Source organism: Lampetra planeri, chromosome 1 (assembly GCF_965212315.1).
Source record: "Lampetra planeri chromosome 1, kcLamPlan1.2.h2, whole genome shotgun sequence".
Classification (NCBI taxonomy): Eukaryota; Metazoa; Chordata; class Hyperoartia; order Petromyzontiformes; family Petromyzontidae; genus Lampetra; species Lampetra planeri.
The window spans coordinates 7,591,913-7,606,795 of record NC_136107.1 but is presented as its reverse complement, the minus strand read 5'-3'; the positions used below and the strand labels follow the sequence as shown (position 1 = coordinate 7,606,795).

Here is a 14,883-nt window from a genome sequence, read left to right as displayed (position 1 = left end):
CGTTTATCACACATTTGCATCTGGTTTCTTTGTTTCATTTGCACGTCAAGAGCAGAGCATAGAAGGTGTCCTAATGCACTCCTTGTAATTCAAAATACAAAACAAAACAAGTATACCATAGGAAGCAAACTCTTCAACCAAACCAACTGCAGTTCAATCACTAAAAGGAAGACCGTTTTTCAGCACACCAATTTCCTCACCCTACATTAGCAGACCAACATAAAACAAATTCTAAATTATAAGTCATTATATACATAATTCCCACAAACACCAAAGCAGCGAGCTATTACACCTAAAAAAAGCTCTTTGATCAAATACCACAGATCTAAGAGAGCGGTGACGAGGACGTAGGTTTATTCCGTTAAAGAAGATGCCTCACCGACTCGGTGATGCGGAGTACAGCCTGCACGGTGAGGCCAAACATCTCCTCCCCTCGCAGGTAGTCGGGGAACAGACGCAGCATCTCGGCGCCCTTACGCAGCCGCACCACAGGCTCCAGGATCTTGTCCCACACCCCTGGAAAAGGACACACAGACGAACCAGGCAGGGGCTCAATGCTATTGTGCATATGCAGGTTAACTCAAGATAGTGCTTTCAGTTATGATATAGAATGGTGGACATGTGGTGGACTTGTGTAACACTGTGTGGCAAATGAAAACGTGCAAATATTGTCAATGAGTGGCTTTTGCAGACATGTCGTCACATTACATTGTGGAGTTACATGCAGCTAAAAAACCACCAAGAGCTTTCATGGGTGCTTGGTGTGCAACTGGGGGTCCACTCCACGGCGGTGGAGGCGACGGGGTCGCACACGGCCATTGCTTGGTCATACCCTGCGGCGTGGAGGCGGCGTGCACCAGATCCTCGTGGCCCTGCTCCACGATGCGCACCGTGAACCGGGGTCGTCCCTCCGCTTCGCTCACGGAGCAGAGGTAGCGGCAGCGCTTGTTGGTGTACCGCGTGCTCCAGTAGAGGCGCGTGGCCTGGTAACCGATGGGGTAGAGCGCCGTGCGGCTGTGAAAGTACGGCGAGGAGGCCTGGCCCGGCAGGATCTGACCCAGCGCGTGGAAGAGGAGGCTGCCCACGCGGAACGTGCCGCCGCCCATCGGGCCGCGCCGCACCAGGCTGGCGAGCTGCCGCACCTCGTCGCGCTGCACGTAGACGCGGCGCAACACAGCGAAGCAGCCCAGCTCCTGCCCGGTGGAGCTGCGCGGCCGATGCGCAGGGCACAGCACCGTCTTGTCCTTGAAGAACATGCAGCGCATGCGCAGAGCACACGCAAAGTGGTAGACGTTGGGGCAGCGCGGCCGGTTGCAGCTGGTGGTGGCTCCCATGCGCAGGCAGGCACCGCACTTTGTTCCGAGGCCTCGGCGGCGCGCGCCCTCCACGTTGATAAGGGCGCCGGCCTGTGTCTCGTACACCTCGCTGGACCACAGGGCACAGTTCAGGTGAACCCAGATGTCAAGGTCAAGGTTGAGCAGGCGGGCGGGGCCGTCAGTGGCACCGTCGCCCTGCAAGTGGCAGAAGGAGCAGCTGCGCATGTCTGGGGGTGCTGGCTCGGGCCGCAACGACGTACCCAGCTTGCGCATTAGTTCCTCAATCTCGTCCTCGCTTGGTGGGCGCAAGACCCCGCTGTGAGAGAGCACCGTCACCTGCAACCGCCACTTCTTCCAGCGGACGCCCTTCCACTTCTTGCAGGCGGGCGGCTGCACGACGATGGGGCGGGGGGGTGCACGTGGCGGGGAGCTCATGGGCGGCCGTGCGGGCGAGCAGGCCAGCCTGGGCTCCTCCGGCATGTCAGCTGCGTGCACTGCGCGTGGCGCACGGGACTTGTGGATCTTGCTATGGACGTTCGACCTGGGTGCCGACACCGTCGACGCTGCCGCCAAACCCTCCGCTTCCTTCATCTCGAGCTTCACGCCACCATCCAACGGCGCCGGCGGCTGCGAATCCGGCGCCGCAACTTGAACTGGAACATGGAGGCCGGGCTTGCGGTCGGGTTCCGGGTATTTGGGCAGCGTCCGCACGTCCAGGCACATCTCCCCGCGCTGGTACGGCTGGGGGGGTTGCCCAGGTGGTGCCTGTGCTCCGTCCGGGGGCTGCTGTGACGCTGGTGCTGTGCCGGGCTGGGTCACAGGCTGCTGTGTGGGCCCCGGCGGGTGGCGGGCATTGGAACCTCTCCCTGGCGTGTGGGGCCCAAACGTTTGTGGTGCTGCTCTGAGCCTGTCCTTCTCATCGGTCACCGGGTCGCCTATTCTCACGCGAGGGCTCTCCTAAGAGAAAAACACAAACGTTCGTTACAATCCCTTCCATTGTTGTAGTCCAGGACCAACTACTTCCTCTCTTCTTCTGTTTCTCTATATTTTTAACCGAACCCAGTGCTTACTGCTTGTAAGAAAGAACAATTTGTACCTACTGTACACAAAGGCTGGCCAGCTGACCACATGAATTCCTCGTGCCACTGCCTCTTTTCTCTGTCATTGCCATGTGTGCAGCAGAAGACCCGAGTTCCAGCTCTAAAAAGTGCATTTTTTGTTTTATTTGATCTTCCCCACTAACCCATTTCCTGCCTCTCCACCAAAAAAACTATCTTCAACACATCTTGGAATGCACTGATCAATGCTCTACTAACACACACTGCATTGTATTGAGTTCAAGGCTAACCTGCATATTTTAGTCGCGATATGTATTAAGAGGTGAACCCTGTCCTATTTCATGAGATTTGTATGAGCATGTAGTGCTCCTCCAATGAAAAGAGTGCTATAAAGGAATGTGTAATTTCCACTAATTTGGTCAAGGATCACTGAATGAGCAATGCCACATTTCCTATCAATGAGACAATTACATTTCTGGACGAGAAAAGTATAATTGTTTTGTCTCAATATGTTTGTGTCAATACAGCAAATGTATGTCTTGCATGTGCATTTCAATGATCTACCTTGGCCTGGCTGAGGGAGGCCTGCAGGGCTGCTGCATACTGTGAGTAGCAGTTGCTGCTGCAGAACACGATCTCTTGGTTGGAGGTTTCGAAAACACTGGTGGAGCCCTGTTCAAAGAAATGCACAGCATGAGTAAAAATATCACTGGAAGGGCTGTTTTCCCTTTCCATCCCACTAGAATAACACAACATTCCTTGTGACATGGGCTGTCCAAAACCCATGCATTCTGGGTTTTTTGGACAACAAAGTAGTGCTTATTTCAGCTGTTGAAAAAGTTTAATGCACGTGCATTAATATTTATGTACCAACTTTCTTATACATGTCAGACTGTGTACTCATGAAAGTCTCAATAACTTAATCCAGGAGGGTCTTACTGAGGATATTTGGCCAATTATTTTTTTATTAGTTACATGGGGGAGGCACAACCATAGTAGATGGAGAAATTCCATGCCATTGATAACAGGCAAAAGCTGTAAAGAGACGGCACGTAGGTTTGAATCTTGAAGTACACTTTGAGCGAGAGCTAACAAGGCCTGTGGAACTTAAGGAAAAGAGTGTGCAGTTGTGAGAAGGGAATATGAACCTGCACCTGGGAAGGGAAGCACACAACTGGGAGGAGAGGGGAGTACACACCTTGACAGAGAAGGGGAGGTCAGCTGCTCGTACACGCACACCCGAGCCCAGCACCACCACATCGCAGTGGCGGCACCACTGCCTGCGTGCCTGCTGCTGCCCATGCTGTGCCTGCTGCGCCTGCTGCTGTTGCGCCTGCTGATGCTGCACGTGCTGCTGCTGCGCATGCTGCTGCTGAGCCTGCTGCCGCTGCTGCTGCAATTTATGCAGCTGTGCCTGCATGCCGGCTGGTTTCCCACCCACCATGCGGCCCGGGGCTACACAGTTCGATCAAAGTCAGTGCTTTCAGAGTGCTTTATATACGCAATCCAACTCCACGCAGAATGGTTGTTAATTCCATTCAAAATCATGGTGTCAATTTAATAAAACATTCCTTGTGATACCATTGTCCCATTTGTCTATGTAATAATGACTCAGAAATGGCCAAAATCAGACAATCTGTCGTGCAAAGAAAGTTTTTTGTAATCAGAACGACTTATGAATACCTGTATGATCAATCTCTTCGCTCTTTTGCTAATTTTATAATTGTCACAAACATACATTAACGTTTTCAATGGCAATAGGTCACAGCTCTTCATTAAATGGTATTCATGAAATGAAATTAACCATTTCCATTTCGTTTTAACGGGGCTTTCAACTCCTAATGACCTATAAACAGTGTATTTGGTTTTTAGGTTTGAACAGGTTTTAGCAATAGCCAGATGACATTGCTGGACAGATAGCTCTGTTGCAACAAAACAAGTTTTGGTGTGTTGTGCGGTGCTCAGAGCCATGCCAGAAGGGATAACTCCACGTTCCTGCAGCGGGATCTCGTTGATACACGAGCCAATTTAGATTTCATAAAACATTTCAAATGTATTAACAGGGACAGGATAGTGGGCTAAGTTGCCACCTGACAGGCACTTGAACGTGCAATCTAATGATTAAGTCAAAGACTCTAACTTATGTCGACGGTCCATATGGCGGCATTTTAAACACGAAGACAGAATGACTACTCTACATGAGAAAGTAATCTCTGACTATTGTTTAGGAATAACTGTAGAAGACAATGAACTGTGATTCTTTCCTCCACACACATCTGCATGTGCACAATATGAACACAGGGTCACTGACACTGGCCATGCAGGCGAGGCTGCAGGAGCGGCCGTGTGCTGTCGATGCTGCTGCTGTGGCTGCAGCAGCTCTGCGCATACCGGCGTGCTCGGTGTGCTGGCCGGGATGCATGGTGCCCAGGAGTGGGTGCGTGGGTAGTCGCTGTACGGGACAGTCGCTGTACTCATAGCTGTTGGGCACCGCGACACGCAGCAAGTGTGCCACAGCCGACACCACAATATTTATGTCCTAAGAAAGAGGCGCAAGCAACACATAACAGGGAAAGGGAGTAGATGGGGGGGGGGGGGGGAGTAGGCATTGTGTGAGCAGCTCCAAAACTGATATAAGCTAATTCCAGACCACGAGGTGAGGTCGCCAAGAACGCAGTAAAGTTCTTACATCAGCAGCATTGGTGGACAGGGTGAGCGTGACGGAGACGTGGTCATTGCCGTTGTACGGCTGAGGCTGTGCGGAAGTCAAAGTCCCTCCTCTCACGCTCCTCCCCAGTGCTGTTTACACATCCATGGGTAACGCGAGTAGATTAGCAACATGCACAAATCATCAATCTATCTGCATCACAGATAGCAATTCCTAGAGAGAGATTAAATAATACGTTAAAATAAAATGTACATGTGATATATTCTACTATTACCCATACCCAAATTATCCGGTTGAGTGGTGCTATGAGAGACAGCAGTTAATTTTGCCATCAGTAGAGTTAACTCTCCACTCAAACAATACCTTATTCGCTGTTAGCCCTGAGCTAGTGGTGAAAATTATAAATTCCTATGGTAAGGGTCAGTCTCTGCAGAAGACAACCAATGCTGATTTCCCATGAAGTGATAGCTATTTTATAGACTGAGGGGATGATGGAATTGAACATTAAATGTCAACTGCTTCTAACGACAGCTAGCTGGCTGTGGTGAGAGGCAGTGGAGGATTGAGGCCGAGACCCAGGATGACAAGCTGAGGCCAAGGCTGGAAGCCCCTTAAGTCAAGGACAGTGTCAAAGTCAAGGACAGTGTCAAAGTCAAGGCTGGATCCTCGAAGCTGCGGAGAGTGTCAAGGCTGGTGCGACTAATCCAAGTCCTAGGACAGAGTCCACAGCCCTGAGGGAAAGGTCAAAGTAGAGAGCTAACAAATTATCCTCAAGCTCACCCAGAGTCGAGGAATGGACTTGAGGCCTCAAGACTGGTTAATGATTTCTAACGCTTTGCGTCAAGGCACTAATGGCAGTGTGCGCTCTTGGCAGCTCGGTGTGCAAAGCAGTGACGCACGCGGTGGTCCCCGTTTATGTGCGTGGGCTCTGACCAGTGCCGGCGCTGGGCAACAGCGGGATGACGGGGGAGGCGGAAGTGTCGGGACGCTCGTCCATCACGGGGAAACGCGGTGGCTCCGTGCCTGTCACGCTCTCCGGGGACGACGTGAAGATGATGCTGTCGGGAGACTCGCGCTCCCCCAGGGCCTCCTGGGGACGGCTGTGGGGCCACATTGCAGGCGACGTCACCTCTTTGGGTACTTTAGTTTGCTTCAACATGCCAATATACTTTTAAAAGCTACCAATCTAACATGTCAAGACAAACACTCGTGAAAGCATCATGAGATTCAGTGATGCTTTCTTGGGCGACTCAAGATAAGTGTCTAATACGCATAATTTTGGGGCAGTAATACCTCACCCACACACAGGGATCAGGGTGATCATACTTTAATGGGGCCAACAAAGCAAGATGTGTTTCTTTATCAGTTACGGTGAGCGAAACGAGCAGGAAAAATTACAAACCCAGGAAAATGACCAAATACGTTTCTTGCTCACCAAGAGTTCAAAGTCACTGCAATATGTTTATTTGCGATCCTAGCGAGATGCAAACATGCGAGCGCGTTTACGTTGAAGCCTAGGCCCTGATTAAACGGCTGTGGGGTAACGACGGAGCGGGCACGGCAGTGTCTTCAAGGTATCACAGCAGGCGAGGGGGAACGAGGGTTGTGCAGTGGTGAGGATCAGGGGGGGCCACCTGACGTCCTCCTGGCCGTTGTGGGGCGGCGTGGGCAGTGACGCGGGGACGTCCACCGCGCGTGGGCCCTGCGGAGTCATTTGTCCAAAGCCGTCCACGTAGGGGAAAGGGAATGCTTGAGGCGGCCGACGCAGTTCCAAGCACTTCCCTGGGGCAGCACAGCATGGCAACAGTCGCATGAAGACAACACCAGATACTACACATTCATGACATTTATCCAATCTACGCTCCATTCACCAATTACCTCGCAGTTTGTAAATATGGCCGTTACAGTAATAACTGTGTATGTAGTTAAGGAACATTTATCATGTCATCCTTCAGCATCTCAGATGCACGGACATCTTTGCGTCGAACAATGTTCTAACACGTTTGATGCTACTGCGCTGTGTGTGGGATATTGTGAACTCTGCCTAAGTGAGACATCTTTGCCGTGGCACAGATACACACCGGTCAGCTCCTCCGCGGTGGCGAAGCCATTGAGAAGCTTCTGGCGCGTGCCAGGTGGAGGCGGAGTAGGAGGCAGCGAAGCAGGCGGTGTGGGGGGATTACTCAGATTCGTCTGCTGTTGGGGTGACAAGTGTGAAGAGAGAACACCATTCATTATCTGCCTTTCAGTCTTCATTGTTGCCAGTCAATTTGCACGTTAACACCACACTGAAGCTTATTCATCATTTCAACTTCTGCAATCAAATTGCACTTCACAAATTCCAAGGCCTAATTCATGCGCTGGCAGGGGTGGGGGGCAAATTCAGTTTATGTTTGGCGAGTTATCAAGGGCCTAAATGCCCAAACCTCCTGTCAACACGGTTGTTTTTCCACCAACCAAGGAATGAAGCCCTCAATACATATTTTTCAAGGTCATAAAGCCTGTCTTCGCCAGGCCAAAGTTTTCAATAAATATAATAATTAACCTAATATGATTTTTTTACAATTTGTATCTATGATCAGACACTAACTCCTCCAAAAAAGAAGTATTTTTCTGCAAAAAAAAAACTTAAATTGTTAACTGCTTGATTCAAACTTCTTATCAAGGTGTACCCATCGGAAACTGATTAAGTTAAAGATTCAGTTATTTGTTTATTAAACAACATTAATTAACTTAATATTCTAAGAGGGGAAGCTCGTATTTTTTTCGTTTAATAATTATTTATATTTGAACATTGAATGCGTTTTTTTTAATTCAAAACCATTTTAATCCGAAATATCTCAAAAACAATAATAGATCGAACAATGGTTCGATTGAATTTATTTGCCGTTTAACGCTCTCACAAAAGAAAAAAAACGGAATCATATATTCTAACCGGTTTCTGAATGACACGCACAAACATGTTTTATGAGGCACTTCAAATTGAGATTTGGGGGTCTTAAAATGAAAAAGATTTTGATTTCCTGTTGTTTGTGTTCTAAAAGTTACCTATGTACCACATTTTTATTTTTACCTTGTCAGGAAGTATCCTGTAGGTTTTTGAGACACAGATTAAGGTCTTTAATTACATATATTACAATTAATTGGTCCAAGTTTATTTTCGCCAAACCGTGACACTTAAATTAAGCTAAAACAAATCAGATTTTTTGCAGAATAATTAATCATGTGACTGTGCAAAGACAATCAAATGCACTACGTATAACATTCTAACCTCAAGGTCATGCAAATGTCAATACTTTTGCTCACACGTTTAATACTAGATCCACATTGACGACTATATCATCATTTTTTTTTTATCTCAGAAAATTGGGGGAGAGGTTAAAACTCACCTTGAATATGAGCTCCGTGTAATAGTCTGGAACGCCATCCAGAACAGCGCTCCCGAAGGAGCCCTTTAGCTGGCTGTCGCCATTGAGCCGGTTAGAGCCATGGGGTGGAAAGAGCCCCAGGTTCACCTTGATGGTCGGCTCAATCAGTGGCAGCAAGGCCAGTTGCTGCAATAATGATCATCAATAGTCAAGAAGATAACAGACTCAACATACAATTACTTACACAAACACTGCTGTAAGATTTAATCATACACCTTTACGGGTTTATGTGTCTTGTACATGTGTAGTAACAACAACATTATATGGCCAAAGCACCACCGAATATAAAAACATACAGTTAATGTACACATTTCGATTATCTGTCCAGGTGATACCATGGCAAACGGTTAAAATCCTAAATAAGAGGTTTTTTTGGTTAGATCTCATAAATATATAAATGTGTCGTTAAACGCATCACCACCCAACACAGCCAATTAGTAAGGTTTGTCGCGTTAACAGAACAAATATGGTTGTCTTCATTGTTGCCAGTCCTCTATGCCTATAGAGGTCACCATACTTCAATAGGGATTACCGTTGGTACGGCTATTTTAGTATACACAATCGACAGGAGGTACAAGAACAATTGGCTTACATAATGTGCATGCATAATGTACTCCGATTATCATATAAATAACCCAACCGGCAATGGATACCCATTGTCATTTATATGTATTCATTAACCTCCCCCCGCACATCGCTCAAGAAGTGTTGACAAGTGATGCCATCACATCTACCCCTCTATTTAAGGAACGAAACAGGGGAATTTTTCCATAAATCTGGCTGTCACCAGATTGAAGCTCGTTGTAATTACTGGCAAAACGTCGTACTCAGATTGATAAATGTTGTCGCTTTGCTCTCCAACACACCGGTGTGCTGTACTAGTGACGAATTGGCATGTTTTATTTATGTGACAAACCTTACTAATTGGCTGTATCGGGTGGTGGCGGGTTTAACGATACATTTATATATTTACGCGATCAAACCCCAAAAAACCTGTATTATGGATGATATTGGTTGCGAAAGCCTACATATTAAACAGTTCAACTCCTAGTCAGATCCATCTTAAAATTAATCCCACTTTTCACAATTGAGCACGGTTGTGCTGTTAAGACACTGGCACCAGTCACAGAAATACATTCCATCATTATCTCAAAAGCACCAATGGAGAGTGCCATGACATTGCTCTTAATAAGGAAAGTTTTATTCTCTCTGCTCTGATGAAGGGCCACCGCCTAATATATATGCCAACTATATTTTTGTGTTTGGAGGCAAGCATGAGGCATTTTTCATCTGAATCTCAAACAGGTGCGTGTGTACATTTAACTGCATGCAATGGCATTGCAGCCAGCATAGTAGAAACCTGCTTGAGCTGAGACATCAGGGCATCTGTGCTCGTGTATGGCTTCCACTTCTCCTCGTCCTCCTTTTTGCGCTTCTTGCGTGTCGCCCCCTTGCCCACACCCTTGGGCACCTTCCGCATGCGCTGCTCTGGGCAGGAGGGGTCAGGCTCCGTGTCGACATCCTCTCTGCCATCCCTCCTCCACTCTGCATTGCCTTTCCCTTCCCTCTTCCTCTCCATGCCTTCATGGGCACAGCCCATTTGGGGAGGGTAGTTGGCAGACCCAACTGGCTGGGAGCTCGCCACCGATGGCTCCAGTTTCCCAAGCTGCAGGACAGAGAAGGGCAAGCATTACTTGGTCTCAGGTTTCAAGGGAAGTGAGCAGCAACAAGCACTTCATGCAGAGCCAAGGCCATGCCAACACTCACAATGGTCAAAAGGATGGGAAGCATTTATATCTAGTGCCACGATGAATAATAATTTTCTCATGACATTACATGCCTTATTCATGCGTTTGAATGATTTTGCTTTCATTTAAATACAAATGTTTTGAAAGCAACATGGTTTTAAATTGCTATTTGAAAAGAACCTTCGATACAAGTTTCCTATTTTAGTTATACGAGTTTATACTTATCTATGCAAGCAGCAAGGCTGTTATTTATTTCTTCAAATTTATTTTATTCATACAATTCTAAGGCATTCATGGAAACACAGTATTTTACCATAAAACTTGCTTCCAAAGCTCTGGGTTATACAAGTGTGCTTGAATGCCCAGTGTAAATACAATGCAATGTAAAATTTTATGCAAATTAACTAATATCAAAGCACTCACAATCATGCTGTCAGGTTTGTGATCGACATCCAGTTTCCTGGGCTGCACGTGGTGCCTGGCAGGGGGCATTCCGACAGCCATAGATGGCTTGCCTTCCTCCTTCCTGTCCACAGGCAGCTGCTGGGGTAGCAGACCTCCTCCTTCTGACGCTGCAGGAACCTCTCCAGCCATGGGCAGCTGGTACTGAGCGTGTACATTCTGCAGCCTCACGTGCCGCGCCTGCAGCAGCTTCTTGAGCAATTCGTTGCCAGATTCGGACTTTGTCTCTGCCATGGATGAATCCACAGTGGACATGGAGCGGATCGGGCTATGGGGAGGAGCGAGTGGCCCTGAGACCATGTGTCCGGAGTCTGCCAGGTTGTGATGTGGCCCACCCCCCAGGTGATGCGCTCTCACTGCTCCGAACTGTGTGAGGGACATGCCAGCAGCTCCCGTCATCATGCCCATGGGCCTCTGTGCTCCGCCACAGCTTCCCAATTCCATTTGTTCAGGCTTCAGTTGCAGATGGTGCATGCCGTCTTGAGCACTGAAAGGCTCATGAACCATGCGGGTAATTCCAGCAGGCATGGGCCTCCCTAATGAATGACTGTAGTGACTACCTGGGGAATGCGGCACCATTTGATGAGGCCCAATCCCTGACGAGCCTGGTGATTGGAGTACCATAGGAGTCCCAGGATGTGGCCCATGACCTAATTCATTTGCAAAAGGTGTGCTGGGGGTTGTGGGCGTGCTTGGGATGCTTGGGTTGCTGCCCGGAGTACCTGGTGACATGGGAGTGCAGGATGCTTCATCCTCTTTTTTCTTTTTCCGCATCCTCTTCTTCTTTCCCTTCTCCTCGGGGATAATATTGGAGTAGAGCTGGATGAGTGACGTGCTGGCTCCGGGGTAATTTGGAGGTAGAGGCATTGTGCCGACCTCCTGTCCAAGCTGAGGCTGATTCAACCCTGGCTGCCTTGGAGGCTGTCCAGGAAATGCCATCCCAGGGTTGAAGGGCAGCCTCTGGTGGGGACCACGGGGCCCAGAGGGTCCAACATGCTGCTGGAACATTGCTCCATTACCAGGAAACCCTGGGCGATATGGATATATACCACCTTGTCCAGGGTGGACTATCTCAGGGCCCTGGGGGAAATTAACAGACCCAGAATGCGTGGGGCTCACAAATCCTGGAGGTTGTGCAAGGACTGGGGATTGTGGTACTGGAGGTTGCTGTAGTCTGCTTTCTTGATCAAGTGTCTCTGGGCCAAAACATTTTGCCATCTGTGACTGGTTTCCATCAACAGAAGTATTACCATGAACAGGCCTTACTCCCATCATCAAATGTTGTTGTTGTCTTGACATCTGGCCATGAGCAAGGTGTCCAGGTCCCATAAAGCGTTGCTGGTGCTGCTGTTGTTGTGCCCTCTCTAAATGGATAGTCGGTTGGTTACTCTGCACTTGGATTGCACTCAACATTGCTTGATGCCTTAAGGGTCCATCTGCTACTTCACTTTGAGCATTTGACACAATATTTGGCTGTTTCTGAAACTCAACCTCATAATTCTGCATGGCCCGATGACGTTCAACCTCCTGCATAAGTTGAATGCGTTGCTGCTCCTGTTGTAACCTCAGCCTCTCCCTCCGTTCACGGTCCTGGAAAGTGTCGCTAAACGGATTATTGTCAAAATTTGTTCCACTTGCACTTCGACTTTCCTCGCTGGCAGATGCTTCGGTCTTCATATTTTCAGTTCCCGATACCATCATGCCAATGGGCTTTGATTCATCAGCCTGCTCTTGATTTGTTGATCCTGGGTTTGTGGCACCATCGCTTGACACTCGGCTAGGCGAGTCTGCCATATGACCTCCAGTGCCAGGTGTGTGAACAGGGTCTGGTGTTACGTGCCCATCATTTTTGCCTTGGCCTGACGGTACAGCCTGGACACCAGGGTGCGATTGCAGAAACATATTTCTTGATTGTGAGGAGCCTGAAAAACCCTGCTGCTTATTACTTGATGCAGGATTTATCGCGTGTGTCAAAGTCGGTATTACATTTGGTAAGGAATTGCTTTTTTCACCTTTCTGACAATCCGCCACATCTGTGTATTGTGGTTTAGACAAGACTTCTGACACTGGGCTCTGCGTTCCTGCTGCACATGCCTTGTTTTCTGCCATTGATTGGCCTCCATTGTCTTTATTCATTTCTAGATTAGCTCTGGGTACACAACTTTCAGAAATTGTACTACTAGATGCTTGGGCATTTGCTTGTAGCTGGCTGGTTTTAAAATGTACGTTTTGTTGTGTTCCAGCAGCACCAGGTTGATGAACAGATGTATTGGTGTTGCCAAATTGCTGAAGTTCGTATTCAGCTCTGGGTGAGGTTCCCAACTTCTTGAGGTCTCTATCTGCCTGGTTAGTGTCAGAAACGTTTGGTGCAACTGTGGTCACTGTTGACTGAAACCCTAGCCCTACATTTTCTGGTGTCTTTGATCCAGGTCGAGGCGAGTGACCAGATATAATTGGTGATGAGCGAGAGTTAAATCCTGGTCTAACACTCTGTGGATATCCTTGACCAAAAGTTCCACCCGCACTCGGTTTAATGCCAGTTGCATTTACTGTTGGGATATTTTGACCCATAGATTTTATGTTTATTTGCTTCTCTTGGTGAGAATGCCCCATAAAAGGCTGTTCAGAAATTCCAATGTTTTGTTGAAGTTCAGAGCCAGCAGTTTCTGATGGGACATTCTTTAATCTCCCAATGCCACTCATAGCTTGTTGATGTTCTTGGACTAAATTCAATTGCTGTCGAGCATCCACAGACCCAGCACTTGTTTGCTGTCCAGGTCCCATTGACCCAACACCTCCCTGATGAATGGGGCTATGCTCCTGCTTCAGTGCAAACTCCATTGCACTGTGATGTTCAGCTCCACTTGGTAATGCTGGCTCCATACCTCCTACACTTGGATGCTGCCTCTGCCCTGTCACATGTTGATTTCCCATTGCCCCCATTGACTGAAAATTAACGGACGATAGATTTTGTCCCATTTCATTATGCTGTGACCCAGGCCCCATCCCTTGCTGTGGACCAGGCCCCATCTGTCTCATTGTGTGCTGCTGGCCAGGTCCTATCTGGCCCATTGCACCAATGGGTTGTTGTGCAGGGCCCATGAGCCTCATTCCTTGCTGCTGCCCTGGACCAAACTGTCCACTCCCCTGCTGTGAAACACCCATCATCTGGTTCATTCCTAAGTGTTGGCCAGGGCCCATCTGACCCATGGGCCTCATACCTTGCTGTTGTCCAGATATTAGTTGCCTCATTCCTTGCTGTTGCCCTGGTCCCATGAGCCTCATGCCTTGCTGTTGCCCAGGTCCCATTTGCGCCATGCCTTGCTGCTGGCCAGGCCCCATCTGTACCATTGAACCTAAGCCTTGCTGTTGTTGCCCAGGACCCATCATTCTAATTACTTGCTGTTGACCAGGAACCATTTGCCCCATTGGTGGCATTCCCTGCTGTGGACCAGGTCCCAACAGCCTCATACCTTGCTGCTGCCCAGGACCCATCTGACCCTGTGACCCCATTCCTTGCTGTTGCCCTGGTCCTATCAATCTCATTCCTTGCTGTTGGTCAGGACCCATCTGCCCCAAGAGCATCATGCTCAGCTGTTGCCCCGGCCCCATCGGTCCAAGTGACATCATGGCTTGCTGCTGTCCTGGCATCATTTGCCTCATGCCTTGCTGATGACCAGGGCCCATGTGCCTCAGGCTCTGTTGAAGACCAGGTGGCATGTGCCTCATGCCTTGTTGGTATCCAAGTCCCATAGGTCCCATGCCTTGTTGAAGACCAGCAGCCATGCCAGCCATGCCTTGTTGTGAACCAGGGCCCATGGGGCTCATTCCTTGCTGGTGAATTGAGCCCATGGGCCTCATATTTGCCTGCTGCCCAGGCATCATCGGTCTCATTCCAGGCTGTTGACCAGGACCAAGAGGCCCCATGCCAGCTTGCTGCCCAGGTCCCATCGGCATCATGTTAGGGGGACCCTGCAGAGCTCCACTCATCCCAGCACTAGAAGCACCTGAAGCATGTGCCTGCTGGTGCTTTGTACGGAACTCCTCAATGAGCTCTGCATGCTCCTTCTGCTGCTTACGAAGCTGCAAACCACAAAGGAGAAACAAATGAGTACACAATGACAACAGTAAGAGGCAGCACAAATTCACAACAAGCTATTCGTCGTTCTAGAAGCAGAAAAACAAGAGTATATCTTTCTAATC

General features: G+C 48.7%; 1 protein-coding gene across 9 annotated transcripts in view; it reads right to left on the bottom strand.

Moving 5' to 3' along the window:
• KMT2C (lysine methyltransferase 2C) overlaps nucleotides 1–14,883 on the bottom strand; it is a 177,061-nt gene that overhangs the window by 6,223 nt on the left and 155,955 nt on the right. For 7 of the 9 annotated variants that reach the window (XM_078617795.1, XM_078617983.1, XM_078618127.1 and 4 more), the window contains 12 exons: nucleotides 10,642–14,763; nucleotides 9,831–10,136; nucleotides 8,432–8,596; nucleotides 7,124–7,238; nucleotides 6,677–6,824; nucleotides 5,976–6,142; nucleotides 5,064–5,173; nucleotides 4,766–4,913; nucleotides 3,573–3,829; nucleotides 2,939–3,046; nucleotides 833–2,273; nucleotides 380–516 (listed from right to left, as the gene is read on the bottom strand). In XM_078617795.1, coding sequence (XP_078473921.1) covers nucleotides 380–516; nucleotides 833–2,273; nucleotides 2,939–3,046; nucleotides 3,573–3,829; nucleotides 4,766–4,913; nucleotides 5,064–5,173; nucleotides 5,976–6,142; nucleotides 6,677–6,824; nucleotides 7,124–7,238; nucleotides 8,432–8,596; nucleotides 9,831–10,136; nucleotides 10,642–14,763 — 7,224 coding nt within the window. The remainder of the gene's footprint in view (nucleotides 1–379; nucleotides 517–832; nucleotides 2,274–2,938; nucleotides 3,047–3,572; nucleotides 3,830–4,765; nucleotides 4,914–5,063; nucleotides 5,174–5,975; nucleotides 6,143–6,676; nucleotides 6,825–7,123; nucleotides 7,239–8,431; nucleotides 8,597–9,830; nucleotides 10,137–10,641; nucleotides 14,764–14,883) is intronic. The other 2 variants (XM_078617848.1, XM_078618347.1) reach the window with 1 other exon arrangement.